Source organism: Mesoplodon bidens (genome assembly GCF_964165515.1).
Source record: "Mesoplodon bidens genome assembly, chromosome: 3".
Taxonomy (NCBI): domain Eukaryota; kingdom Metazoa; phylum Chordata; class Mammalia; order Artiodactyla; family Ziphiidae; genus Mesoplodon; species Mesoplodon bidens.
Genome location: NC_138178.1, coordinates 33,951,958 through 33,978,960, shown reverse-complemented (window position 1 = coordinate 33,978,960; position 27,003 = coordinate 33,951,958). Strand labels below are relative to the sequence as shown.

Here is a 27,003-nt window from a genome sequence, read left to right as displayed (position 1 = left end):
CATCAGCAGACAAACAGATTAAAGTTTTGCTGAGCTCTGCCCACCAGAGCAACACCCAGCTCTACCCACCACCAGTTCCTCCCATCAGGAAGCTTATACAAGCGTCTTAGATAGCCTCATCCACCAGAGGGCAGATAGCAGAAGCAAGAAGAACTACAATTCTGCAGCCTGTGGAAGGAAAACCACATTCACAGAAAGATAGACAAAATGAAAAGGCTGAGGACTATATACCAGATGAAGGAACAAGATAAAAGCCAAGAAAAATGACCAAATGAAGCGGAGATAAGCAACCTTCCAGAAAAAGAATTCAGAATAATGATAGTGAAGATGATCCAAGACCTCAGAAAAAGAATGGAGGCAAAGATTGAGAAGATGCAAGAAATGTTTAACAAAGAACTAGAAGAATTAAAGAACAAACAAACAGAGATGGACAATACAATAACTGAAATGAAAAATACACTAGAAGGAATCACAGCAGAATAACTGAGGCAGAAGAATGGATAAGTGACCTGGAAGACAGAATGGTGGAATTCACTGCCACGGAACAGAAAAAAGAAAAAAGAATGAAAAGAAACAAAGACAGCCTAAGAGACCTCTGGGACAACATTAAATGTACCAACATTCTCATTATAGGGGTCCCAGAAGGAGAAGAGAGAGAGAAAGTACCCAAGAAAATATTTGAAGAGATTATACTCGAAAACTCCCCTAACATGGGAAAGGGAATAGCTACCCAAGTCCAGGAAGCACAGAGAGTCCCAGGCAGGGTAAACCCAAGGAGAAACACACCGAGACACATAGTAATCAAATTGACAAAAATTAAAGGCAAAGAAAATTATTAAAAGCAACAAGGGAAAAACGACAAATAACATACAAGGGAACTCCCATAAGGTTAACAGATGATTTCTCAGCAGAAACTCTACAGGCCAGAAGGAAGTGGCACAATATATTTAAAGTGATGAAAGGGAAGAACCTACAACCAAGATTATTCTGCCCAGCAAGGATCTCCTGCAGCTCAATATTAAAAAAAAAACAACCCAATCAAAAAATGGGTGGAAGATCTAAATAGACATTTCACTCAACTAGGACATACAGATGGCCAAGAGGCACATGAAAAGCTGCTCAACATCACTAATTATTAGAGAAATGCAAATCAAAAGTACAATGAGGCATCACTTTGCACCAGTTAGAATGGGCATCATCAGAAAATCTACAAAAAACAAATGCTGGAGAGAGTGTGGAGAAAAGGGAACACTCCTCCACTGCTGGTGGGAATGTAAATTGATACAGCCACTATGGAGAACAGTATGGAGGTTCCTTAAAAAACTAAAAATAGAATTACCATATGACCCAGAAATCCCACTACTGGGCATACCCAGAGAAAACTATAATTCAAAAAGACACATGCACCCCAATGTTCATTGCAGCACTATTTACAATAGCCAGGTCATGGAAGCAACATAAATGCTCATCGACAGATGAAGATAAAGAAGATGTGGTACATGTATACAATGGAATATTACACAGCCATAAAAAGGAACGAAACTGGGTCATTTGTGAAGACATGGATGGACCTAGAGACTGTCATACAGAGTGAAGTTAAGTCAGAAGGAGTAAAACAATATCATATATTAACGCATATATGTGGAATCTAGAAAAATGGTACAGATGAACCGGTTTGCAAGGCAGGAATAGAGACAGATGTAGAGAACAAAAGTATGGACACCAAGGTGGGAAAGTGGGGGGCAGGGGTGGTGGGATGAATTGGGAGATTAGGATTGACATATATACACTAATATGTGTAAAATAGATAACTAATAAGAACCTGCTGTATAAAAAAATAAAATAAAATTCAAAAAATGAAAATGAGGAAAAGATAGGAGCAGGCATTTCACTGAAGAGGATATACAGATGGTAAACAAGCACATGAAAATACATTTAACATTATCAGCTCTTAATGAAACACAAATTAAAACCACAATGAGATATCACTACACACCTATCAGAATGGCTAAAATTTAAAATAGTGACATCAAATACTAAGGAGGATACAGAGAAACTGGATCACTTATACTTTGTTTACATGAATGTAGAATGGTACAGCCACTCTGGAAAACTGGTTCAGCAGTTTCTTTAAAACTAAAACACAAAACTATGGCACAACCCGAAAATTGCACTCCTGGGCATTTATCCCAGCAAACAGAAAATTTGTGTTCACACCAAACCTATACAGGAATGTTAACATCATCGCTATTCATAATTGCCCCAAAGTGAAAACACCAAAGATGTCCTTCGATAGTGAATGGTTAAACAAACTGTGTTACATTTGTTCTAGGGAAGGATTGGTTCAAGGATTCCCAAGGATACCAAATCTGCAGATGCTCAAGTCCCTTATGTCCAGTCTGCCCTCCCTATCTGTGGGTTCCACATTCGCTGGTGCAACCAGCTGGGGATCGTGGAGGCAGAACCTGCAGATACCGAGGGATGACTGCACACCCCTGCCATGCAATGCTTACTACTCAGTAGTAAAAAGGAACTAACTACTGATACATGCGAAAACCTGGATGAACCTCCAGAGAATTATGCCAGGTGAAAAAAAGCCAGTCCCCAAATGTTACATACTGTGTGGTACCATTTACACAAAGCTCTTCAAATGACAAAAGTATAGAAACAGTTGCCATAGGTGAAGGCGGAGGTACAGGTGGGAGACAACTGAGTGTGGCTATAAGAAAGCAACATAAGGAATCCTTGTAGTAACAGAAATTGTTCTGTATACTGACTACTTCAATACCAGTAATCTGACTGTGACAGTATACTATAATTTTACAAGATGTTACCATTGGGGGAAACTAAGTTATATGGACCTCTTTGTATTATTTTCTCATATCTTCATATGAATCTACAATAATCTGGAAACAATTTAATTTCAAAACCTATTTTAAGTGCATTTCTATATTCCAGGAAATAGCAGTTAGAAAATAGGATTATTAAAAAGATGACATTTACAATTGCACCAGAAAATAAAGAATGCCTAGGAACTAACCCAATGAAAGGTATGTAAGCCCTTTCTGAAAAAAATTACAAAACTTACTGAAAATCATTAACTAAGGCCTGAATAACGGAGAGGTACATTATGTTCATGAAAATGGGAGGCTTACTATTCTATAAATGTAAGTTCTCCCCCAAATTCATTTACAGATTTAATGCAGTACTAACCAAAATTTCAAGTGTTTTTTAGAACATCACAAACTGACCCTTAAATTTTTATCAAGAAGCCTAGGGCCTCAAAGAAAGACACAGACCTTAATAAGCACGAAGAGAGAGAAATTTCAATACAAGAGAACAATACTTATTTTAAAACATAATGATCAAGACAGTAGAGTTTTGGCATAACACTAGCAAACTGACAACCTAACAGTAGCAAAGATGCCACAATCACTTTAGAAAATAATTTGGCGCATCTGGTACAAATGAAGATATTCAAACCCTAAGACTCACTGCTTCCTCATCTATTTTTATGCCCTAGTGAAACTTGCAGACATGCACATGGAGAAACGTACAAGAGTGACCGTTGCAGTACAGTCTCTGCAGAGGAGTAAAGGGAAATATCCCCAAAGCCCGTCCATAGCACGATGGATAAATCAATTGTGTGTTCACGAAATAGAATACCATAAAGCAGTGAAGATCAATGAACCACAGCAAAATGGAATAACATGAATAAATTTCTGGAACATAACACGGAGTAACAGAAGTAAGTCTGTGCAATTGCGATCATAGCATCTTCAAAAATAAGTAGAACTGAGACTTCCGGTTCTAGGACAAGATGGTGTCGACTCACTTTCCTCCTCTCTGCTAAATACAACTAAATACCCTGGAAATTATTCAACAGATAACAATAAAAAGATTCTGAATGCCAGCAAGGAGAAGGCTAACTGGCGAGTGACCACAGAACTTGATGAATGACAGCCTGGTGAATTCTTTGTGTTTCTTATAAAGAACTATACACCCAAATCAAACACTGGAGAGGCCTGCAACCCAGAACTGCCAATAGGCAATGACAAGAAACAAGCAAACAAACAACAATGCTCTCTCTGTTCTGGCCAAAAGACCAGGAAATCGGAAACACCAACAAAGACCTAGTGGGATCCCCAGCCCCTGCCCTACAACCAGGGTACCAACAGGAGGTGTGACATGTCTGTCTTGGCAGCAGCAAACCCTGGCGGGTGTCCCAGCCCCTGTTCCACAACTAGAGCACTGGCAGGTGGTCCAATCTACCTGCAGCAGCGGCAGCAGCAAAGCCCCAGGCTGACCCAGCCCCCAGTCTATAACTGGGGCACAAGCAGGAGGTCGATCCACCTGTGTGGGCAGGATCAGTATTCCTGCCCTCCAGCTAGTGGCAAAGGAGACCCAGGGCCAGAAGCTTCTGCCCACCCTCACCCTGAGCAGCAGATGGTCACCAGTGATACCAGCAGGCCAGAGAAGCTCTCTCCATCCCAGCAGGCAGAACTGCAGGGATTAAGTAAGCGCTCTAGCCATGCCAGAAAAATGAAGCAGACTAGAATAGCATAGCAAGGGCTCTTAAAACTAAAATGTCATTACAACAAGAGCCCGCAAAAGTAGTCCAGAACCATATGTTAAATGTAAGCAGGTGGCTGCCTGCTAAAATGGCAGATTTAAACCAGATCAAGTGACCCCAACATAATAATGCAAATGTCCAAGATACAATTAATAGTGACTTCTAACATCAAGAACCAGGAATACATGATCTGAATAAGAAAAGACAACCACTGATGCCACTACAAAAATGAATCAGATGTCAGAATTATCAGACAAGGATTAGAAAGCAGTCATCATTGAAATGCTTCAACAATCATTGACAAATTCTCTTGATACAAATGAAAAATTAAGAGACATCAACCAAGAAATAGAAGCTTTTTTAAAAGAAGCAAATGGAGATTAGAGAACTGAATTCAAGAAACCCAAAGAAATTAATACCAAGATACCTCATAATTAAACTTCTGAAAACCTATAGACAGAGAAAAAACTTCTTTAAAACAACCAGAGAGAAATGATACATTACCTCCCAAAAAAACCACCAAGTCAAAAGACAGATTTCACATCTGAATACATGGAAGGCAGGAGGAAGGAAGACAATATTTTTCAAGCGAAGAAAAATTCATGCCAACTATAAATCCCATATTCATTGAAAATACCCTTCAGAAATGAAGAGGAAATAAAGATATTCTCAGATGTAGGAAAAACTAAAAGAATGTGTTGCTAGAAGATCTACCCTTAAAGAATGTCTCAAAGGAGCTCTCCAAATGAAAAGAAAATGATAAAACAGCTGGAAACTTCAGGAAGGAAAGAACAGCAGAATTGGTAAAAACAGGAGTAAACATAATAGATTATTTTTCCCTTCATGAGTTTCTTTAATCATATTTGTGGTTGAAGGAAAAATTGTCACGTCATCCGATATGGTACTCAATAGATATAGAGGAAATATTTAAGACATGAAGAGAGTAAAGGGGCCTAAATGAAGTCAGTTTTCACTCAAAATAGCAAAACGCTTGTACCAATATGGCAATACATAGCAATATGATAACAATATGATAACATAGCAACCACTATGAAAATTATAAATAGTGATATACTCAAGAATATTGTAAATAAATCCAAACAGAACTCTGAAAAATGTTCCAGTAATCCACAGAAAGGCAAGAGAAAAGCAACGAAGGAACAAGAAATAGAGGAAACAAACAGAAAACAAATAATAAGGTGGCAGACTTAAGCCTTAACATATGAATCATTACCTGAAATGTAAATGATTTAAACACACTGATTTTTCTTTAAATGTAAACAATCTAAATACATCCAAAATAGAGAGATTGACAGGGTAGATAAAAATCTAAAATGACCCAACTATATGCTGTCTACTTGAAAATAGTGACATAGGAAGGTCAAAAGTAAAAGGATTTTAAAAAGATATGAAAAGATTAATCAAAAGTAGCTAAGGGCTTCCCTGGTGGCGCAGTGGTTGAGAGTCCGCCTGTCTATGCAGGGGACAAGGGTTCGTGCCCTGGTCCGGGAAGATCCCACATGCTGCAGAGCGGCTGGGCCCGTGAGCCATGGCCGCTGGGCCTGCGCGTCCGGAGCCTGTGCTCCGCAACAGGAGAGGCCACAACAGTGAGAGGCCCGCGTACTGCAGGAAAAAAAAAAGGTAGCTAGAATTAGAGAATCCATCATTCAGGAATATAAACAGATATGGTACACTCTAAAGAAAAGCCAGGGAATGAGAGCCCCTCAATTAAGGATAGTGCGTACCTCTTTGAGGTGTGGGAATGGTATGGCAACAGGTAGGGGCACTCAAGGGACCACAAAGTTCATGGTAAGTTTTGTTCCTTCAACTTGATGATTGATAGAGAGGTATTTAGGGCAACTTTATTTTTTAGAGTGCATATACATTTTATAAATTCATTTTTATATTCTCAGTATTTGACAAAATATTTTTAAGATCCCAAAATAATAAATTATGATACATCCATGTGATGGAAACTCACACAGGTTTTAACATTTTTTCAGATATTCTCCTGTGACTACTACCCAGAATTCATTCTTCAATGGGAACACATACATTTGTGTTTCTGTCATAAGTTACTGTAGTTAAATAAGGAGGCACAGCATGGCCTAGAAATCCAGAGGGAGAAGGTTGTTTCAAGTAGGGATAGTGGAAACTAAAGAATAAAGGAAGGATCGGGAAAAGCTTCATGACCGATATTCTATTCATGCTGAGCCTTAAAGGTTGACTAAGACATGGATTCATGAAGACAAGAGTCAAGAAGGTATTCCAAGCAGAAGGTATTCCAAGCAGCGGGGGCATCAAGGGCAGAAGCCTGGAGATAGTAACTAGTGGGATGGATGCAAAGAATAGGGAGAAGCCTTAGGTGGCCTGTAATGTACATATGAAGGGCCATACTGAGAAACAAGAGTAGGAAAGGTAGACGGTTTACTACTTCTTCCCAATTTCCCTTCTCCTGCTTCTCTCCACCAAACCCCCTTTCCCTAAACAAATGGTGTCCTGTCAGAACCAATGAGGTTCAGAAGACCAGCTTCCAAGCAAATAGCTCCAAATGCCTTTGACTATGGAAAGAGCAACTAGAAATCACGTGAAGTGATGTCTGGAAGACAGCAAGTGCTCCTTAATCGTACCTGTGGGTCGGCCCTCCAGTTTCCTGCACGTGGACCACTCTAGGCTCCCTCCCCACACACAGGGGATGTGGCTACTCCGTGGGAGTCCTGGAGTCCCAAGCTTCCCTCCCAGGGGCTGCTCTCAGCCTCCACAAGCTGCTCTTCTGTGGCAGGAAGAGGCAAGCGGCCAAAGGATTGGGTTTGCCACTTGCCAGGGAAGGCTGGGCCTCAAAGCCACAGGCTGAGCTGCTCGCAGGCAGCAAGAAGAAGAAACTTGTCTGCTCACAGAGGGCCTCGACCACCCTCTCTCCCCGCAACAGCACATGCCAGAGATTCTGACGGTTGATCTGACCTCATCATAGCCTGAGTCACTCTGCATGAGTGGTGACTTTGCCTAACCGATAATTTGTATTTGTAAAGAAAAGCAGGGTTTTCCACACTACAGAGGCCATTCCCATGTGGATCAAAGCATTCTGTATCCTTTTAGGAAGGCAGCCCCAGAGGGAGGCCCTCCCACACGTCTGGCCTCATCTGCTGCTCTCTTATTCCCAGATCGAGTGCCCAGTGACTCCAGACCCCCAGATCGAGTGTCCAGTGACTCCAATGGGAATGCTCAAAGCAATGTCCAACGTAAACCCATGTGTTAGCTCAAAAAAACCAATGCCAGCTCAGGCTATGTCAATAGACTCTAGGCCTTAAGGGTGGCCTCATTATACTCAATTATGCAACAACCGTTCTTCCCACAAATATTTATAGAGCCACTACTATGTGCCAGTACCCAATCTCATCCAGTGCCATAAAAAGAGTGCCAGATCCAGGGTAGATAAATGCTGGCTTCAGGCCTTTTGGGTGATCTGCTAATATTTAGCTAGAGGGAAACTGAGAAACAAATGAGGTGGGAGGCATCAGATTGCAGCAAAGGACCTTGCGCCCGCAACCTGTCTCTCTCCCCTGGGTCTATCCAATCAAGAGCAAATCATACCACTCATGTGTACAGCCCTAGGCTGGAGGGGTGCCAGGGTGGCTGTTTGCTGGAGTGGTGGGGGGCCGGTGATAATTAGAGAATTGCAGGTGTCCACGTTCTTGCAGGTAAGACCTCTTGTGGTACTGGACTGTGCTGTGGGTAGTAGAAGAAGGGGAGCATGGCCGGTGGCCAAGAGCCAAGAACAGTCTCTCCCTGTGCCACCACATTCCAGTGCAAAATGCTGAGAAATCCAAGAACTTACTTGAACTTGGCTGTCCAAGTACTTATGAAGGTATGTTTGTCAAGGGAGGAGGACAGAACATAAATTTTTAAACATATTTTTACCTTGATTTATAACTTTTAAACATGGAGATATTTGGCATGTAGATCTCCATTGGTTCTCTTGTCCCAGATCCTGCCCGTGTTAGAGGCAGGCCTGCTTCAGGCAGAAGGAAAATGATCGCAATGAGAGGCACAGAAATGCAGGAATGAATGAAGAATGATGGAACCGGTAAACATGTGAATTAATGGAAATGAATACTGACTCTACAGAACAATAATCATTATTTAGTCTTGAGTTTTCAATATTTGTAGACTTGAGATGCATGACGATAATATCCAAAAAAAAAGTAGGACATATGAACGGAGCTGTGTGTCTAAGGTCTAAGTGTTGTCTGAGAACTGATAAGAGTACAAATTTATAGGACACTCTAAATCATTAAGAACATAGGTTGTATATTTTAATGGTTAAAAAATAGTAAAAAATGTATAACTAAGAAGCTGAAAGAAGGGCAAATGGAGTAGTAAAAAAGAAGTATTAATCTAAAAGAGGGCAAGAAGAGATGAATAAAAAAAAAAAAAAAAAATGTAAAACTTTGAGGACAACTAGAAACCAAAAATTAAGAGAGTAAATATAGACCCAAACTCATCTGCAATGACATTAAATGTAAATGGTATCAATACTCACTATTATAAGATAAAGATTGTAAGATGGAAGAAAAATAACCTAATTACATGCTGTTTACATGAAATATTCTTTATATAGATGAACACAGGTTGTAGATAAAAAGAGGAAAAAAGATATGCAATGCAAACACTAACCAAAAGACAGTAGGCTAAGCTATACTAATATCAGATCATTTTTCTGCAAAAGTAATTGATAGACTAAAGAGGACTATGCCAAAATTATAAAGGTGTTAATCCACCAGGAAAATATTTTTAAATGCTAAATGTGTATGCACAGTAAAAATATAACTTCAAAATATATAAAGCAGGGCTTCCCTGGTGGCACAGTGGTTTAGAGTCTGCCTGCCGATGCAGGGGACACAGGTTTGTGCCCCGGTCCGGAAAGACCCCACATGCTGCGGAGTGGCTGGGCCCGTGAGCCATGGCCGCTGAGCCTGCGCGTCCGGAGCCTGTGCTCCGCAACGGGAGAGGCCACAACAGTGAGAGGCCCGCGTACCGAAAAAAAAAAAAATATATATATATATATATATATAAAGCAAAAATTGACAAAACTAAAAGGAGAAGTAAATCTACAATCATAACTGGAGACTTTAACACACTTCTCTCAGTAGCTAATAAAGGAATGGAATCAGTAAAGATAAAACTGATCTGGAAAATGTGATTATCGGACTTGACCTAATTGACATATATGGAACCCTGCATCCAACAATAACAATATATATATTCTGTCTCAGCAGATTCCACTGAGTAAAGTTATCCACAATATGTTCTCTTCTCTGAATACAGAATAATCAATCTAGGAATAGAGAGAGAAAAAGAAAAATTAGAAAGTCCTCAACTACTTGGAAATGAAACAATACAATTCTAAATAAATGATGAGTTACACAAGAAATCACAAGAGAAAAATATACACATCTTTATCTATTTACCTACTTATCTAAAATAATGAAAATATAGAATATCAAAATTTATGGATGAAACTACTAAACTTAGAGGGAAATTTATAGCATTGGATAAGGAAATAAGCTGAAAATAGATTATCCAAGCTTCCTCCAAAAAGCTAGAAAAATAAAAACAAAAAATTAGACCTAAAGAATGTGAAAGAAAGGAATAATAAGGATGAGAGTAGAGATTAATTAAATAGAAAACATAGGACAGAGAAATTCAACAATATCAAAAGCTTTGAAAAGACATAAAATAGATATATCACTGGAATGATAGATGAATTTTTAAAAAGAGAGAGAGAAGACAAAGCATTAATATCAGGAATGAAAAATGGACATCACTACAGTACAAACACACATCCATGTCCACACACACACACAAGTATAAATAAAACTGGGGAAATCTGAATGAGATGAGTAGGTTTATCAATGTCAAAATGCTGACTGTGATATTGTACTACAGTTTACAAATATTACCTATGGGGGAACCTGGGAGAGGCTACACAGCATGTCTCTGTATTATTCTCTACAACATCATGTAAATCCACAATTATCTCAATAAAAATTTCAATTAAAATGTACTAATAGTTTATGAACAACTTTATGCTAATAAACTCAGAAATTCAGATTAAAAAATCCTAGAACAAAAATGCACCTTATCAAAACTGATACAGGAAGAAATTAAAAATCAGAACATTCCTGTATCTATTAAATAGATTCAATGGTAGTTTAAAGCCTTTCCACAAAGAAATCTCCAGGCCAATGCAGGGGACACGGTTTTGATCCCACATGCCACAGGGCAACTAAGCCTATGCGCCTCAACTAGAGAGCCCACACGCTCTGGAGCCGCGCGCCACAACTAGAGAAGAGAAAACCCACACGCCACTACTAGAGAGAAGCCTGTGCGCCACAACGAAAGGCTCCGTGTGCCGCCACTAAGACCCAAAGCAGCTGAAAATAAATAAATAAATAATAAATAATAAGTAAAATAAAATTTAAAAATAAAAAAGTATAGCACCAATATTAGTCAAACTATTCCAGAGGATGGAAAAGACGAAATATTTCCTAACTCATTTCATGAGGCCAACATACTCATTATATGAAAATCAGACAAGGACATTACAAGAAAAGAAGATTTTAGGTTAATCTCTCTCACAACACAAATGGCAAAAATCACAAACAAAACATTAACATATCAAATCCACAGTTATATTAAAAAGATAATATACCAGAACTAAATTGAGTTTATTCCAGGAATGCAACATTGTTTTAACATTCAAAAAAGTAAATCGATGTAATTCACCACATTAACAAGAATAAAATAGAAAAATCCATATGATTATTTCAATTAATGCAGAAAAAAAGGCATTTGATAAAACTCAACAATTTATGAGGGGAAAAATAAAACTTTTTTTCCAGCTGCAAATAGAAGGAAACTTCCTCAACCCAATAAAGAGTATCTACAAAAAACAAAACAAAAAAAAAGCCCTACAGCAAACATAATTATTTGCAAAATAATGAAACTTCCACCTTAAGCTCATGAATAAGATAAGGATGACTGCTATCACCACTTCTATTTTACATTCTACTGTAGCCCCTAGCCCAGTGAAATAAAGGGGGAACATGTATAAAAATTAGAAGGAAGAAATAGAGCTATGATTATTCAAAAATGGCAAAAAAAAAAAAAAAAGAATTGTGTATGCTGAAAACCAAAAAAACTGCAGCCAAACTTTGAAGAAATACATCATGTCAGCAGATTGGAAAATTCAATATTGTAAAGATGTCAGTTCTTTTCAAATAAATCTATAGGAGGATTAGGGTAAAAAGCCCACCAGAATTATCAACTCTAGTTTGCAATTCCAGTAAAAAGCCCAACAGAATTGTCAACTCCAGTTTGTAGAACTAACCTAGAGGACTTGTATTACCAGATATCAAAAAACTTGTTCTAAAACTATCATCATTAAAATTGTGTGATATCAGTGAAAAGAAAAAGAAAAAATACTTAGAATGGAGAGGCCAGAAATAGATAGATAGATATAGTTCTTATAAAAAAGATGACATTGTTGTACAGTGGGGCAAGGACGGGCTTTTCAAAATATAGTGCTGGATCAATTGGATACCCATATAGGAAAAAAAATTTTTAATGTGTACACAAGGTATACAAAAATCGGCTTCAGGGCTTCCCTGGTGGCGCAGTGGTTGAGAGTCCGCCTGCCGATGCAGGGAACACGGGTTCGTGCCCCTGTCCAGGAAGATCCCACATGCCACGGAGCGGCTGGGACTGTGAGCCATGGCCGCTGAGCCTGCGTGTCCGGAGCCTGTGCTCCGCAACGGGAGAGGCCACAACAGTGAGAGGCCCGCGTACCAAAAAAAAAAAAAAAAAAAAAAATCGGCTTCATATGAATTAAAGATCTAAATGTGAAAGGTAAAACAACAAAGCCTCTAGAAGCATCACGGGGGAATATCTTTATGACCTTGCAATAGACAAAAATTTCTTTAAAAGGACTCCTAGTAAATCTGGAGTCAAGCTCGACTTGTGGGATGCAGAAGTGGTATCTCTCTCCCATACCCACCACCTCCTCTCTCTCCCCTCCCTCCACTGTCCCCCTCTGCATTTTTTGCCCCAATCCTACCCGCACACCCCACTGCTCTGGCTCCCTTCAAGGAAGCACTACCTACAGCATTCGTCCACACATGCTGAGCCTCCTGGAGGGACAAGCAGGTCCCTTAGGTCAGCTTGACCTAAGCCATTCTCTTGTTTTGAGATTGCTTAGATGCCACAGTGATTGACCTGGGCCCATTCGCCTCTAGGGAGGTTCCATAATGAAGGACATAAATCCTATGACTGTAGAACGCTCTGGGAAAATGAAAGGTAACCTTGAAGGCTCCTTCGAGGATGTAATTCCCCAACTACTCATCCTCTACCTGGGACCCTTTCCATAAGAAAACTGAACCCGCAGAGCCATAGCTTAGGGGAGGGGACAAGGAACAGGATTAATTATGTTCACGCCTGCAAGCAATCTGAGGGAAGGAATAGTATCAAATGTGTTTCTCCATCCCCAGAGGAGAGCTCGTAGCAGGTGCTTTGCCAATGTTTGAGAAACAGAAGGAAAGGGATGAAGGAGAAAGGAGAAGAGAGAGGAAAGAGAAGGTGGTTTAGGTAAGCTTCAGTCCCACCTGAGTGGGCTCCCTTCCCTTTGCCTCAACATCCTACTTAAAGGGCATTTAAAAATACTCTTGCCATTTGGAAAAAGACAGTGGGTCTGGAGTAGCCAAGGAGTCTGTGCATTCCCTCCTTTGAACAGTCTAGATCTGATACATTGTGTTTTTGTTTATTTGGTTGGGGAATCTGGCTTTGAACATTCTTCCCCAAGGGTCTGGAAGCTCCTCCTGAAAAAGGACCCTGCCAGTCCCTTAATGCACAGACCCAAATGCTTACTCCAGATTCTGCACACCCCTGCCCAGCTTTGACACATCCCTGGGTGACGATTTACTTAGTCCTAATTGTGCCAAGCACAACACATCCAATAAGGCTTTTTTTTTTTTTCAGTTGGCTGTTTATCTAACTTCCTCTTTTTTAATTTTCATATTAGGTGTTTCTAGAGAAGAGGCTGATGTCACAGGGCCTCTTTCCAGATGTTGTTTTGAAATCAGTGTAACCATGGCATTGTTGGAAGCTGAGGCGTCCATCTGGGCCAACTGAGTCATGCCTGGGTGCAGGGCAGGAGCCGGGCGGGGGCTAGAGTGTCCCTGCGAGAAGGGAGAGGGAGGGGGGTGTTACTGAATACACAGAGGCTCCTCCAGAAAAGGATATTGGGACAAGCTGTCACCTTTGACCTTTCTGCCCTGGCACTTTTGATACAGGACCTGCTCAGACAACTGAAACACTTACTTGTTTAGAACTCATGAATGGATAGTTAAAGATCACCTGTGCTCCTTAAAAAGAAAAAAACAATCTTGGGTTCTGAGCTGGCCAGTACCCCTCTGTGCCTTCCCAGTTCATCCCTGCCTTGAACTTGACTCAAAGGCACATCACTCCTCCCCCAACCTCAGCAAACAAACCACTTTCCAGCCTCTGAGACTTCTTCCTGTCCCTCTGCCTGTTCGCACTGCTATGATCTGGACCTGTCTACTTGGAGATCCTGCTTTCACCCCCTCCGGGATGCCCTTCCCCAGATAGAACTGCACATACCTCCTCAGCATCCCCACAATTTCCCTTACAGATCTGTAGCCACGCCCCAAAACAGGAATCATCTGTTTCATCCCTGTCTTCCTCATTAGCCTATGAGCATTGCAAAGCTACAAGTCTTGCCCACAGCCTGGCACATTTAATATATGCTATTGAATTCATTAATTACTTAATTACTCAGTGCCAGTCAGTATCCCCATCTTAAAACAGAAATAATAATAATAGTATTTATTAAGTAATTACTATGTGCACTGCACTGTGGATTTTCTTATGTAAATTCTTATAACTTTATCCTAAGAAAACTCATATATCATTATTAACATTCTCCATTTCATAGATGAGAAAATGGGCACACAAAAAGGTAAAGTGACCAACAAGGACCTACTGTATAGCACAGGGAACTCTGCTCAATATTACTTAACAACTTAAATGGGAAAAGAATTTGAAAAAGAATAGACACATGTATACGTATAACTGAATCACTTTGCTGTACACCTGAAACTATCAATATCACAACACTGTTAATCAACTATACTCCAATATAAAATAAAAAGTTAAAGTGAATTGTCCAGGATCACACAACTGGGAAAGCCTGACTCAAGCCCAAGCAGTCAGACTAACGAGCTCACACCGCCAGCCCCTGTGCCATACTGCCCACCCTCGCCCCCGGAAATACAAATGCTGCTGTGACTTCCTTCCTCCCAGGAAGGAGACAATGAGATAGAGCTGTGAAAACATTTTTTAAACCAAATTACAGTGCACATGTGAATCACAGAGAGACGAAAAGGTGGAGCTTATCCTTGACCCCTTGCCAGTTTCCTGTCCTATGCCTGTTCATCTAGCTTCCCCGGGTCTCCAGCCTCCTGTCACTGGACAGGCGCCCAAAACGCAGCTCCAGACACACTCTCCTGTGCACGGTGGCCCATGAATAAGCACTCGGTGCCTCCTGCCCTCCACATCTTTGCTCACACAGTTCCTTCCACCTAGGATTCTCTTCCACCCACCCCTGCTTTGTCAGATCCTGCGTCCTTCTGGCAACATCTCACCTTTTCCTGATCATTTTTGCAGCCCTGAGTCTTTCCCATATTAGAACAGGCCACCTCCTTTCCCCGGGACAGGTCAGGTCAGAATTTGCAGTTAAGCTTGCTGCCTCTCTCCCCCCTCCATCCTTCCATCGACAAATCCTGTTGGTTTTGCCTTGAAAATAAATGCCTACCCTGAGCATCCTCAGTGCCTTTCCCACGACCCTTTCAGTCCAGCCACGTCACTTCCGGCCTCGGTTATTGTCGTAGCTCTGCTAACCGGCCTCCCTATGCTCCATTCTCTGCTCAGCAGCCAGAGTGCTCCTTAAAAGGATCGGGTCACTCCCCTGCTCCGTTGTCCAAGGCTTCCCCATCCTTCTGAGAGTAAAACTCCACGTGTGGTGCCTGGCTACCACCCCGACTCCATCCTCCCCCGCTCTCCCCTTCCCTGAACCGCCCATGCACCCTATTCTCCTCCAGCATTCCACAAGCACACTCTTCTCTTCCTGTCTTCGCACATGCTGTTCCCTCCACCCGGAACACTCTTCCCCCTGATGTTCATATGACTCCCTTCTCTGCTTTATTCGTTCAGGTCATGGCTCAAATGTCACTTCTTCAGAGAAGCCTTCATGATCACCTTTTCAAAAAGGGCAGCGACCCCTCCTCATCACTCTCTATCCTTTTATCCTGCTTAATATTTCTTCAGAGCCCTTCACTCTTTAATATTATAACATATGCTAAGTTGTTCACATCTGTATCCCCCCACGAGCATAAAAGCTGCCCAAGGGCAGGGACTGAGTCTGTCTTACTCCCTAGAACAGTGCCTGGCACGGGTTGGTACTCTGTAAACATTGACTAAATGTACTGATACCCACCCCTAGAGATGTGCCGCCTCCTTTGGAGCCTCCTACAGCCCCGGTGGGGTGTACTTTTTTTCCCTCCACTTGAGACAAGTTCCTTGAAGGCAGGGGCTGGATCCCTACTGTGCCTGGCATGTAACAGGTGCTCAGGAAATGCTTGTTCAGTTAAATAGAAGCAAGTGAAAAGTTCGTTCTGGAGTCCGCTGGAAACTCCAAATGATTTTAAAATTTCTTTTATGTGAACTCTAACCTGGATAAATTGTTATTGTCATTAATAAACTTGACTCTCAGTTGGTGGATTGTATACTCGTCACATCATTGGTGGCAAACCAGGAGCCTGGCCAGGCTCCCCCAAACCCACTGAGCTGCTGTTCCCTCCTTCTACCCTATCGGGTGAGCTCAGGTCACATCAACAGAAGCCACCTTGTGGGTGATGGAGCAACCTAGGCTGGGTGGGTCCCTTGAGGTAGCTGCTTGTGTCTGGAGATTATTGCGCCGGACCTGTTAACCTGTTATATAACGTTACATGATGGTGTTTACTATTCACGTGTTAAGCAATGATTTTCTTTCTCAAGGAAGGATGCAAAAGCACTGCATCTCCTCCAAAGGTACCGGAACACCTTCCCTATTTGCTGTTGACAGTCACGTGACTGTGCCCAGCGGGTCTTGGCAGTAAGGTGTGGGAAAAGCCCCTCGGGGCTGGCCCATCCCTGAATGAGCTGCACTGGCTCCAAGGTTCAGGGCTGTTTGGACCCTTGAGAAATCCTGCCTTTGATGGAAGGCTGAGGGCATAGGACTTATAGAGACTAATTCAAGAGTGAAATTCTTTAATCAGCCTGTATCTCACAGTACCCTGCAATTTCCACCTTGCTATAATAACAAAAATTGAGATACGGTCTAACAGAAAAGAAAACCTTCTGAATTTCGGCAAGTCTCCAAACCCTGCTTCGTTTTCCCTCTCCCCTTTCCCTTACGGCTCTGCCTGCCAGCCCTCACTCACACCTGTGCTGGAACTGGCAAGGGGCACCTGGGGAACGTTCTCGGTCAGCATTCAAGTGCAAACTCACTCAGGCTGTACTCCCTGCCCTGATTGACCTTCCGGCTCCTTCTCAGTCCGGGCCCTATAAGTCAGCTTCTATCAGGTTCTCGACTGGATTCTATCTGAGCTGCCTGTGGTGTGCTGGATACTGTCTGTATGGAGAGGAGCCCTTCCCAGTGTAATTGCACCTGGCATTTTCCAGCAGGGACCCAGGCTCAGTTGACCTGGGGCTGACACAGTATCTCAAAGAATGTCTCAAGCAGGAAGGTTAACTGAGCCTGATTCACTGCCGTGCTCCTTGGCATCATTCCAGTGCGCCCTGCCTTCAACTTCTTCCCCTGTTCCGAATGAGAACTCTGTGCCTCCCTGACTTTGGAATAAAAAGACACGAAGCCTTTCATTCACAGCACCGGAAGGCAACCGCGGGCTCCTCCAGCCCCACAAATCCTGGGCGTACCTTCATGAAGAACATCCTCCTACAGTTCTGGCCTCCATCACTCCCAGCTGCCTGCAGTTGAGCGGCCTCGGAGGACAGCGTGAGATCAGGAACGCTGCCGGGCCCGGCCTCTGACGTGTCTGCCAGCTGCACAGATGAGAGGAAAAGTCCCTCCTTGCCCTGGCCCAGGGAAATCTCAAAAGGATCAGGATATCTCTCATCGGGGCTTGAACCATCGTCACTGGTCTTGGCATTACACAGGATCAGGGACCGGGAGATGGACCAGAATTTTGTGGATTTTCTGCTCTTTCCAGAATGGCTGTGAGGCTCCATCCTGAGGGAGGAAGTAAAGCTGCCCGTCTTCCTTTCCTGATCTCTGGCCCTCGGTGGACGGGTGGCGACCAGACTGGGTTTAGCCACCACTTCATGGGTCCCTGGAGGAAAGAGAAAATGGGAAGAGGCAGTGTGACTGGATGTGGACAAGTGGAGAGAGACCTGAGTCCTGGAACTGAGCTGCGAGGGCCGGGTGCGGTGCCCGTGAGACAGGACAGATGGAGAGATCCTCCTTCAGTATCACTGGCCCTTCCAGGGTGCCGGCCACACGGGGTTCGGTGAGCCCAAGTGTTTACCACGCCCTCCACTCCCAGGATCACGGAGGCCAGAGCTTCTCTTATCCAAACCCTCCTTCTGCACACAGGGACACCAAGGCACAGAGAAGGAGGCTCAAATGCAAAGCCGCAAAGAGCATTTGCAGGAGAGGCAGTGATCAGATCCCAGGAAGAATTTTAGAGATCACAGAGACCTGTGCTCTGTGAGATTTTTCAATGTAAAAGCTGTTCTTCAGTCAAAAGTGTACAGGGAACTCCAGACTCTAGAGCAGGTCAGGGCAAAGAGGAAGACTAAGCTGCACCCACCAGTCCCTTTTTGCTACCCCTGGTAACGTCTGTATCTTCTCCACAGAAACCTGAGAATTCACAGAGCCCAGGCTGAAGACCACTGATGTCTATGCGCTCAATTCTCAGATGAAGAGCCTACAAACTAGGAAGGTTGGGAGTCTCACCAAACGCTGACCTGTCAGGGTTGTTTTGAGTGTAAAACAAGGTGAATCAGGGACAGTTCGTGCCAAAGGGTTTAGCACACAACAGGTATCTGGCAAACCTGTGTGTCCTTCCCTGGGACCAAGGTCACACCTGGCCAGTATCGCAGCCAGGCCGAGGGTCTCTGGCTCTGTCACCTATTTCCATGGGATCAAACTCTCACAGGCTGATGGATCAAAGACTGGCTTCACCCATCAGGTCAACAGCATCACTTTCAGCCCAGCCCAGCTCAGCTCCGCTTCACCTTGGGGGGCCTGCCACGAATTCAGTCTCCGTGAGGCAGGTGGTGAAAGGGGCCCTGATGCTGCATCCAAAGAAGTTCTGACTCAAGACCAAGCCACAAAACAAGCCTGTTGCCAGAATAACAAATTGTGGGATGTTCTTGGCCCACGGGTACTGCTGTTTGTGCACAACTAGTATTGAATAAGAAAAAGCAGAGGCCTTCCAGCATTTCATCAAGTAGGAGCCCTTTCACATTATATAATCCCCCCAAAGAGAACTGCTTTTTAAAAGAAGACAGTGCTTTTCAATACCCAGTTGCACCATTTTATTGTTTTCTGTATTAGCCTTTGAATTTTATCAATTTATCCACCAATCATCTATAGCAGCCAATAGCAATGAATTAAAATGAATGAATGGATAACTATTTGAGAGCCTACTCTATACATCAGGCACTCTTCTTGATGCTTTAGTATAAATTAACTCAATGTTTGTCCATTTCATCAAGCACCCTCTGGCCAATATCCCAAAGTCCTGCACTCTGTGTCCTTCCATCTCGAACACACTAAGTCCCCTACATACAAACCTTCAAGTTGTGAACTTTCAAAGATGCGAAAATGTGTTCGCCTGTCCAATCACATAAGTGAGTTCATGGGTCTGGCATACACTGTCACGTGTGTGCATCCTCTACAAGTGGTTGTGCTTTTGTGTACTTTACTGTACAGTACTGTATATAGTACAGTATTTTCTTTTCTTTTCTTTTTTTTGCAGTATGCGGGCCTCTCACTGTTGTGGCCTCTCCTGTTGTGGAGCACAGGCTCCGGACGCGCAGGCTCAGCAGCCATGGCTCACGGGCCCAGCCGCTCCGCGGCATGTGGGATCTTCCCGGACCAGGGCACGAACCCGTGTCCCCTGCATCGGCAGGCAGACTCTCAACCACTGCACCACCAGGGAAGCCCCATAGTACAGTATTTTTATCTCAAGCCCAGGATGTCCGGAAGCAAGTGTAAAAGCAGTGGTGATGTAGCTGGTACTACTGTACTTTTCAAGGTACTGTACTGTAAGATTCAAACTGTTTTCTTTCTGTTTTTGTTTGTTTTTTATGTATTATTTGTGGGAAAAGTATGACAAACCTATTACACTACAGTACTAGATAGGCGATTGTGTTATTTGGGTACCTAGGCTAACTTTGTTGGACTTAAAGAACAAATTGGACTTACGACCGCGTTCTCGGAATGGAACTCATTTGTTTGTAGGGGACTTACTGTAATAGCAAAACCCCAAGCACAGATGAATCCAATCCTCCACTAAGTTCCATGGCTGCTTGCAGGTTTCTGAGCCCTGCAGGGGACACTCCCACTCCTGAGCAGATTGGTGCCATGAAACATTCTGGCCAACAACTGTACTGTGTTTCCATGGTTAGGTTGATCATCCATTCTCAATAATGACTATTTCAAGACTTCACTGTCTTCAAAACTAGATTTACCTCTCTCCTCATCATAAACAGGTAATGTCACCTTCTGCTTCATAGAAACACAGAAGTTTTCAGATAGCAATCCCTCCCAAATTTCCACCATCGAATATACAAATCCATTTGCCATCCATACATACCTGTCCATACCCTTCATAGTGAAACGTTTGCCCTCCTATTGAGGTCAGCCCACCCATCCATTCTCGGGATCCCACTCAGCTTCTTTAGACTTAACAACAATAAAAATGATAATTGCTAACACTTATTTAGTGCTTATGATGTACATCACTACTTTGATGTAGTGCTTATGATGTACTCTAATTGCTTTACCATTTAGTTTTCACAAAATCTACTGTAGGTTCCATCAATACCCTCATTTTACAAAAAAAGATAACTGAGGCACAGAGAGGTTAGGCCACTTCCCCAAGATCACACAGCTAGAACGCAGTGAAAGCAGGAATTCAAACAGGCAGTCTGACTCTGGAGCCTGCATCTTTACCACCGCTCCACACGGCCATTTATTAGCATCTTTCTTTCACCTCATTCTCTCCCTCTGTTCTGTGTTTTATCGTCAGCGTGTAAACATACTCAAATTGTCTGTCTTTTAAAAACTATGTGTTGAATCCCTATCTTCCTCTTGTTACCTGCTTCTCTTTTATCCTCTTCATATCTTTTTTTCCTTTTTCTTTATTATGATAAGAACACTTAACATGAGATCTATCATCTTAACAGATTTTTAAGTGTACAGCCCAATGCTGTTAGCAACAGGCACAATGTTGACAATGGACCATTCTTCTGTCCTTCCTATCTTCTTTAACAAACGTTTTACACTCTGTTCTTTCTGCTCTCAGGTTCACCTCCTCTTTGAGCCACAGCCCACAGTGTCCGCTTCCTTCCCCAAAAACCACTGAAACTCTTTTTTTTTTTTTAATCAGTTCTGCATTTTACCAAAGTCATGAACCCAAGTCCAGAGGGCATGGTCTGCTTGCTCGAAACCTGCTTCATTTCTAGAGGATTCATTAACCTAAATATCAATGCTCAGATCTATTGGCTGAAGAATACAGAGAATTCAAGCTTTTAGAGTAGTTATTTTTAAAATCTTTTTCCTTCTTCTCATCACTAGCCTTTACTTCTGGATGTCATCTTTCAAATCCAAATTATAAATGTTCTCCTTCCTGCCACCATTCCCCAGCACCAGCGTTCCTTTGCATTCGGCCACTGCAACATCCCAGAATTTGTAGCTCTCAACACCAGCACCACTGTAGGGATTAATATATCCAAACTTCTTTGCATTTTGTTCAGCTTCATGAGGATTCCCCATAGTTCACCTGGGACTCATGGAGAAGGAAGTGTGTGTGTGTGCGTGTGTTGGTCACAGCCAGCACTGGTCCATTAGGTATTTGAAATATTGAAAGACAATCAAAATTTAAAATCTTTCTGGACTTTTGCTGGTGCTATACAGAGGGGATATAAATCCAGAGCTGCCGATGCCACCACATGGACAGGGCTGCCCAAGAGTGAAGCCAACACAGAAGGTACAGAGCTCACAGGGGAAGAAAAAGAGAGAAAGGAAGGAGGACAGAGAGAAAGAGTAAGAAGGGCGAGCATAGACAATGCCACATGAACACCTAGATTCAGCCATGCCTGAAGCCACACTATCTATTCACTTAGACAAACGTATAAAACTTCTTTTTTGCTTAAAAAAATCCTGCTGGCAGGATACAAAATTAGTGCACAGAAATCTCTGGCATTCCTATACACTAATGATGAAAAATCTGTAAATGAAATTAAGAAAACATTCCCATTTACCATTGCAACAAAAAGAATAAAATATCTAGGAATAAACCTACCAAAGGAGACAAAAGACCTGTATGCAGAAAATTATAAGACACTGATGAAAGAAATTAAAGATGATACAAATAGATGGAGAGATATACCATGTTCTTGGATTGGAAGAATCAACATTGTGAAAATGACTCCACTACCCAAAACAATCTACAGATTCAATGCAATCCCTATCAAACTACCACTGGCATTTTTCACAGAACTAGAGCAAAAAATTTCACAATTTGTATGGAAACACAAAGGACCCCGAATAGCCAAAGCAATCTTGAGAACAAAAAATGGAGCTGGAGGAATCAGGCTCCCTGACTTCAGACTATACTACAAAGCTACAGTAATCAAGACAGTATGGTACTGGCACAAAAACAGAAATATAGATCAATGGAACAGGATAGAAAGCCCAGAGATAAACCCACGCACATATGGTCACCTTATCTTTGATAAAGGAGGCAAGAATATACAATGGAGAAAAGACAGCCTCTTCAATAAGTGGTGCTGGGAAAACTGGACAGGTACATGTAAAAGTATGAGATTAGAACACTCCCTAACACCATACACAAAAATAAACTCAAAATGGATTAAAAATCTAAATGTAAGGCCAGAAACTATCAGACTCTTAGAGGAAAACATAGGCAGAACACTCTATGACATAAATCACAGCAAGATCCTTTTTGACCCAATTCCTAGAGAAATGGAAATAAAAACAAAAATAAACAAATGGGACCTAATGAAACTTCAAAGCTTTTGCACAGCAAAGGAAACCATAAACAAGACCAAAAGACAACCCTCAGAATGGGAGAAAGTATTTGCAAATGAAGCAACTGACAAAGAATTAATCTCCAGAATTTACAAGCAGTTCATGCAGCTCAATAACAAAAAAACAAACAACCCAATCCAAAAATGGCCAGAAGACCTAAATAGACATTTCTCCAAAGAAGATATACAGATTGCCAACAAACACATGAAAGAATGCTCAACATCATTAATCATTAGAGAAATGCAAATCAAAACTACAATGAGATATCATCTCACACTGGTCAGAATGGCCATCATCAAAAAATCTAGAAACAATAAATGCTGGAGAGGGTGTGGAGAAAAGGGAACACTCTTGCACTGCTGGTGGGAATGTAAATTGATACAGCCACTATGGAAAACAGTATGGAGGTTCCTTAAAAAACTACAAATTGAACTACCATACAACCCAGCAATCCCACTATTGGGCATATACCCTGAGAAAACCATAATTCAAAGAGTCATGTACCAAAATGTTCACTGCAGCTCTATTTACAATAGCCAGGAGATGGAAGCAACCTAAGTGTCCATCATTGGATGAATGAATAAAGAAGATGTGGCACGTATATACAATGGAATATTACTCAGCCATAAAAAGAAACGAAATTGAGTTATTTGTAGTGAGGTGGATGGACCTAGAGTCTGTCATACAGAGTGAAGTAAATCAGAAAGAGAAAGACAAATACTGTATGCTAACACATATATATGGAATTTAAGAAAAAAAAATGTCATGAAGAACATAGGGGTAAGACAGGAATAAAGACAGAGACCTACTAGAGAATGGACTTGAGGATATGGGGAGGGGGAAGGGTAAGCTGTGACAAAGTGAAAGAGCGGCATGGACATATATACACTACCAAACGTAAGGTAGATAGCTAGTGGGAAGCAGCCGCATAGCACAGGGAGATCAGCTCGGTGCTTTGTGACCGCCTGGAGGGGTGGGATAGGGAGGGTGGGAGGGAGACGCAAAAGGGAGGGGATATGGAAACATATGTATATGTATAACTGATTAAATTTGTTATAAAGCAAAAAATTAAAAAAAAAATGTCATGAAGAACCTAGGGGTAAGACAGGAATAAAGACACAGACCTACTAGACAATGGACTTGAGGATATGGGGAGGAGGAAGGGTAAGCTGTGACAAAGTGAGAGAGTGGCATGGACATATATACACTACCAACGTAAAATAGATAGCTAGTGGGAAGCAGCCACATAGCACAGGGAGATCAGCTCGGTGCTTTGTGATCACCTAGAGGGGTGGGATAGGGAGGGTGGGAGGGAGGGAGACACAAGAGGGAAGAGTTATGGGAACATATGTATATGTATAACTGATTCACTTTGTTATAAAGCAGAAACTAACACACCACTGTAAAGCAATTATACTCCAATAAAGATGTTAAAAAAAAAAAATCCTGCTGGCACAGTTGTTCTTCTCTCTGATGCCACTGGCATAAGTTACAGAAAACAGTGACATTCAAGGGCCAAGGGGTTTTTTGAAACTGTCTTTTATCCCATCCCAAGCCTAGGAGAGGTGCCAGTCACCCCCAGTCAAGGCCCAAATTCTTTTCCCCTTCAGTTCCTGGCTCTGGTATAAAGGCCTGTTGCCTTCTTTTTTCACCAAGCATTGCTACCGTCTGCATGGATTCTTAGACTGCAAACCCAATTCCTCTCTCCCCCATGTCCTCTCCTAACCCACAATATATGTCCCAGCAAAGGCGAGCTCACTCACTGGGCATTTTCCAGGGCACAAACATTTGGGGGCCTTCTGGACCAGGTACAAGGCTGTGCGCTTCACTCAGTGGTGGAAAAGTTGGCTGCGTGTGGGATTTAGGAGAGCAGAGGGATAATAGTCCTTGGTGGAAACTGGGCTAATCCCAGGGGACCATTGCAGGAGTGTCTGATGAGGACTGTCAGTTTTTTAAAATAAGCTTTTCCAGAGAGAACCGCAATGTCTGCAGCCTTGGCTGTCGTGTGGGATGGCAGAAGCCGCGGGATGGGCAATGCACAGGGGATGAGGGGTTAACCCTTCGGTCCAGAGCAAAGAGGGTTTTCAAAATGAGCCTTGTTATTATGGAAAATGTAAAAAAGAAAGGGAACGATTGCAAAGGGATTGTAGAGGAGAAGCCAGGATTGGACTTCTGTGGGAGACTGTGTTGCCTCTAGGCCTGGCATAGAGAGAGAGAGGAGAGAGAGAGAGAGAGAGAGAGAGAGAGGGAGAGAGAGAGAGGGACAATAATTGAAAACACAGCACCGCGTTCAGCTTAGCTTTGGTAATTGTTCTCAGGACATTGGAACCAGCTCTTGGTCCCTAATGGAACCAAATGTCAGCAGAGCGGGGGGCGGGGCGGGCAAGCCCGTGCCATTCCCTGATTCCAGCCATCTTCAAAAGGTCAGAGCTAATAAGCTCTCTCTGATTTTACCCTGGGCTTCAGGAGCATTTGCCAAACTCTTGTCAGATGTGCTCTGCCCACCGTGGGTCCTCCATGAGACTGTCTCGTGGGTCTCTTCCAGAGGCTTCCCAGGGACACACAGCTGAGGTTTCCAACATGGCTAAGCTAAAAGGACCAGCTGCTTCCCCTTCCCAGCAGAAAAATCCAAAGGATCCACTTCACCCAGGACCCAGCTCCCTTGGGAGGGGCCTTTCCCCCCAAAACCATGAGAGCATTCTCTTTAGTTAGAGCTTCCACAGAATGCTCGGGCCAGAAGGGGTCTCCCTATCACACATATGAGGAGATTGTGTGGTCAAAAGGGATACGAACCAATTCACCATCACAGTTCCCAATGTATGTTTAGGCCCACCTTGGCTTAGCAGTCATCTGTACAGAAAATGCAGAACCAAAAGCATAAAGCTTTTTTGCAAAGAAATGGATGGTTCTTCCTTTCAAGGGTCCTGAAAAACTTCCAGACTGGGGGCGAGGGAGAAGGATCAGTAAAGTCCTTCCTTCTCTCCTTCTTTCTTTTCTTCTTTCCTTCCTTCGTTTTCATTTGTTCCCTCGGAAAGCACTTGTTGAGAAAAACTGTTATGTGCCTGTTAGCTTTTGGGCAAAACTAACCCACTGGAGGAAAGGTACTTCCATCTGGTTAGAATTCACTCACTTGACTGGAGAACTCTGAGACGGTAAATAACCAAATAGAGAAAGGGGAACCAGTTGATCAAATGTGTTTCAAATTTCTGAATTCTCCAACAGTGTTCTATATCAAAGGCAATTTTTAAAGTTTGGTTACTCTTGCCCAGGGGGTATTTTTTGTCTTCAGCTAAAGAGTGACTCAGAGATAAGAAATGAAGGGAGGAAATTTATGGCTCCTTTCTTTCTAAAAGGTATCTTTAATAGGATTTCATGGGACATGCGGCTGGGACTGGTGGTGTGTATGTCTGTATACATTGGTCACAGGACAAGACAAATGGCACAGCACCTCACAGCCTCTTTCCCAGCTGGTAAAGTGAGAAGGTGGTGTTGAAGTTAGTTTTATACCCTTGGTCTTTCTTCCTCTGCACTGACCGTATCTCACTATTTTTTGTCTGCAGACCTTTGACAGGGCTTAGCACAGAGTAGGGGCATTTGCATGTCCAGTGAAGGAAGGAGGGAAAGAAGGAAGGAAGGAAGGAAGGGATGGTGGATGAACATCTCAAAAGTTCCTTTGCCTTCAGTTGGCCTTTCCCACACCAATATAAGGTGAAATGATCCCAGGTGTGATGGTAAATTTCATATGTCAACTCCACTGGGCTAAGGGTTTTCAGTATTTCTGGCTGTGTCTGTCAGGGTTTTCCAGGAGAGATTAGCATTTGAACCAGTAGACTGAATAAAGAAGATCTGCCCACATCCAACAGGGTGGGCATCATCCAATCTTTTGAGGGTCTGACTAGAAGAAGAAGGTGCAGGAAGAGCAAAATCACTCTCTCTGCTGGAACAGGGACAGCCATCTTCTCCTGCTCTTGGATATCGGTGGTCCAAGTTCTTGGGCCTTTGGACTCAAACCAGG

General features: G+C 42.6%; 1 protein-coding gene across 1 annotated transcript in view; it reads right to left on the bottom strand.

Moving 5' to 3' along the window:
* The window catches only part of IL16 (interleukin 16), a 113,912-nt gene that overhangs the window by 61,216 nt on the left and 25,693 nt on the right, over nucleotides 1-27,003 (bottom strand). Inside the window, exon 2 of the mRNA XM_081230119.1 lies at nucleotides 17,624-18,036. Within this exon, the coding sequence (XP_081086245.1) occupies nucleotides 17,624-18,036 (413 nt within the window). The remainder of the gene's footprint in view (nucleotides 1-17,623; nucleotides 18,037-27,003) is intronic.